Raw genomic sequence first — 2,184 nt, 5'->3', positions numbered from 1 at the left:
GGAAATTGCCTCTTCATTGAGAAATTACTTCTGATTTGATAGGAAATGTGTTTATAGTCTCATTTACCACCTTCCTCTCTTCTATGTTAGTTACTCTTAAAAGTGTTGTCCTTTGTTCCTGTGTTACAGAGGGCTCTCCTTCCATTATGTTCATATTAGCAACTTACAGACAACCACAGAACTATTAATCTTTAAGCTTTTCCTTGAATTTGCTGTTGAGCTAATAATTAGGTCTCTATTTCCAGTGGGTGATTGGAGCAGCTGTAATTTTACGTAACAGTGGATGTTTTTAACTGCCATAGTTTTCTACAACTGAAATAAGTAGAGCCATAGTTCTTGGTGAGATTCATTAGAGATAGCAAATGGAAAAAACTTCCTATCTGTCTTTAAGTATGAAAATGCTTCATCCTGAAGAAGAACCCAGAATTCTCCACCTATTTGTGGACTGGATTCATAATAATGATAAGTACTTGGAATTAATAAGAATGTGGTTAATGAAGAATGAAGTTTTGTATATGTAATATCTTTTCATGGGATCACTGCGTGCTGACAGTGTCCCTGTTAATGTAAATGAAAAGTACCAGTTGATAGGAACAGTATTAATGTAAATGGTAGGTAGTGACGATGCTGTATTCGCTTGTGAGTCACCTGAAATACTATAGCAGTTACTGTTCTAACATTCGTTTCTTGTTAAGGTGTTTCAATGCAAGATACTCCTCTCACTGGGAGAGGCCAGTCAAATAGAAGCCGGGGTCGTCCTAAAGGTTCAAGTGGTGGCTCAAAAGGTGGCACAGGGAAAGGCAGAAGCCGGAAGTCAATAGCAGGAAGCGCAGCTGCAATGGCAGGAGCCAAAGCAGGAGCAGCAGCAGCCTCGGCAGCTGCGTACGCAGCGTACGGGTACAGTGTCTCAAAAGGTATGTGGGGAAGGGGAGGCAGCAGAACCAACAGCATCACTTTGAGTGATTGTTGTTTACAGCCTGTCAAGACATAGATAAAAAGTGTTTTATTGGTGGTCAGTTGTATTCTGAGATCCAGGCAGTACACAATGTGACATGGTAATGGTGTGAGCAGATGGCCAATTTCGCCACAGATGACCTTGAGAAGCTAGTCCTACAGAAGTTTCTTCTACCCCTTAAATTATCTCATACCAAATGTTTTTCTTCAAGACAAATTGGATAGTGATGTTTATCCCATGGGTATGGCTGTGACTTTCCTGCATTGCTGTCTCATTGAAGTTACAACATCAGGTTCCACTGCCTCATGGTGATGGAGCTTCAGCTTTACACCAGCTGAAGGTGGCCCACAGTATAACTGCAAGATGTTTTGTATCTTAAGGACTTCCCTCTTCATTAAACTCTTATAAATCATGTATAGATGGTGGTCTTAGGGCCGACAGGTAGTATATTGTTTGTTGTTGTTGAATTGTAAGTGGAATAATATGCTCACATGGAATTTGATTCTCTTTTCCATTGCTAGGCATGTCTGCAAATAGCCCTCTGCAAACAGCAATTATTCGGCCTTCTGGACTTGCAGATTTTGGACCTTCAAGCGCCTCTTCTCCCTTGAGTTCCCCTTTGAGCAAAGGAAACAGTGTGTGTGGGACCCCCAAAAGCTTAAACCTGACCAGCAGTCTCATATCAGAAACTCCAATTCGGAAGCAAAGCAAAGGTGCCCACACCTCAGGTGGTCGGTAGTAATTTTGAACCCCCAAAGCTTGTCTGAACTGCGTTGGCTTTCAGAGCAGACCACCCTGCCAGTTGAAGGCATGCAAACGAATGCCTTGATGCTGTCCAGCACGTGTGTGGAAAGAAAATCAAAGCACAATTGGAGTGGGTGGTTTATGTGAGCACTTTGATTATTTGTATTCCAAAAAACTATCTTTGCAGACACTGCGAGAAGGAGGGAAGGGAGTCTGGGGTAACTGGGAGAGTGTCAGTTTGCGTTTTAGTGATGCATCTGACAAAGATTCCCGAGAAAGCATCCGGCTCCTCCATGCAATATCCTGCAGCTCTGTGTATGTTTGAAGTCACACCAGTGTCCTTTCTCTCTTGTAGCTTGAGGTGGAACCCAGCATTAGTTTTATCCTATGAAATCGGTATCTGAACCCCAGGAGTATCCTGTAGAGTTGCAAGATAATTCTGTGCTGGCAGCTGGTCAGTGTGTACGTGCAGGGGTGACTGGGGG

General features: G+C 42.9%; 1 protein-coding gene across 1 annotated transcript; it reads left to right on the top strand.

Annotated features, from left to right (window-relative positions):
• The first annotated feature begins 695 nt into the window (after window positions 1–695).
• On the top strand, window positions 696–1,893 carry LOC104406084 (DNA helicase INO80-like). The gene is made up of 2 exons (XM_010014965.1): window positions 696–914; window positions 1,477–1,893. Exons 1-2 carry the CDS (start codon window positions 704–706, stop codon window positions 1,692–1,694), a joined length of 429 nt encoding a protein of 142 aa, XP_010013267.1. The 5' UTR covers window positions 696–703; the 3' UTR covers window positions 1,695–1,893.
• Window positions 1,894–2,184: the final 291 nt, after the last annotated feature.

The sequence above is a fragment of the Nestor notabilis genome, unplaced genomic scaffold (genome assembly GCF_000696875.1).
Source record: "Nestor notabilis isolate BGI_N333 unplaced genomic scaffold, ASM69687v1 Scaffold32775, whole genome shotgun sequence".
Classification (NCBI taxonomy): Eukaryota; Metazoa; Chordata; class Aves; order Psittaciformes; family Psittacidae; genus Nestor; species Nestor notabilis.
The sequence above is the reverse complement of the archived record's forward strand: the minus strand, read 5'-3'. Positions and strand labels throughout refer to the sequence as shown.

Bases quoted from the DNA above. Each gene is read 5' to 3' on its own strand.
- LOC104406084 (XM_010014965.1), top strand. From the start codon at position 704: ATGCAAGATACTCCTCTCACTGGGAGAGGCCAGTCAAATAGAAGCCGG. The intron at 915-1,476 runs GTATGTGGGGAA...TTCCATTGCTAG, and splicing joins CGGGTACAGTGTCTCAAAAG to GCATGTCTGCAAATAGCCCT.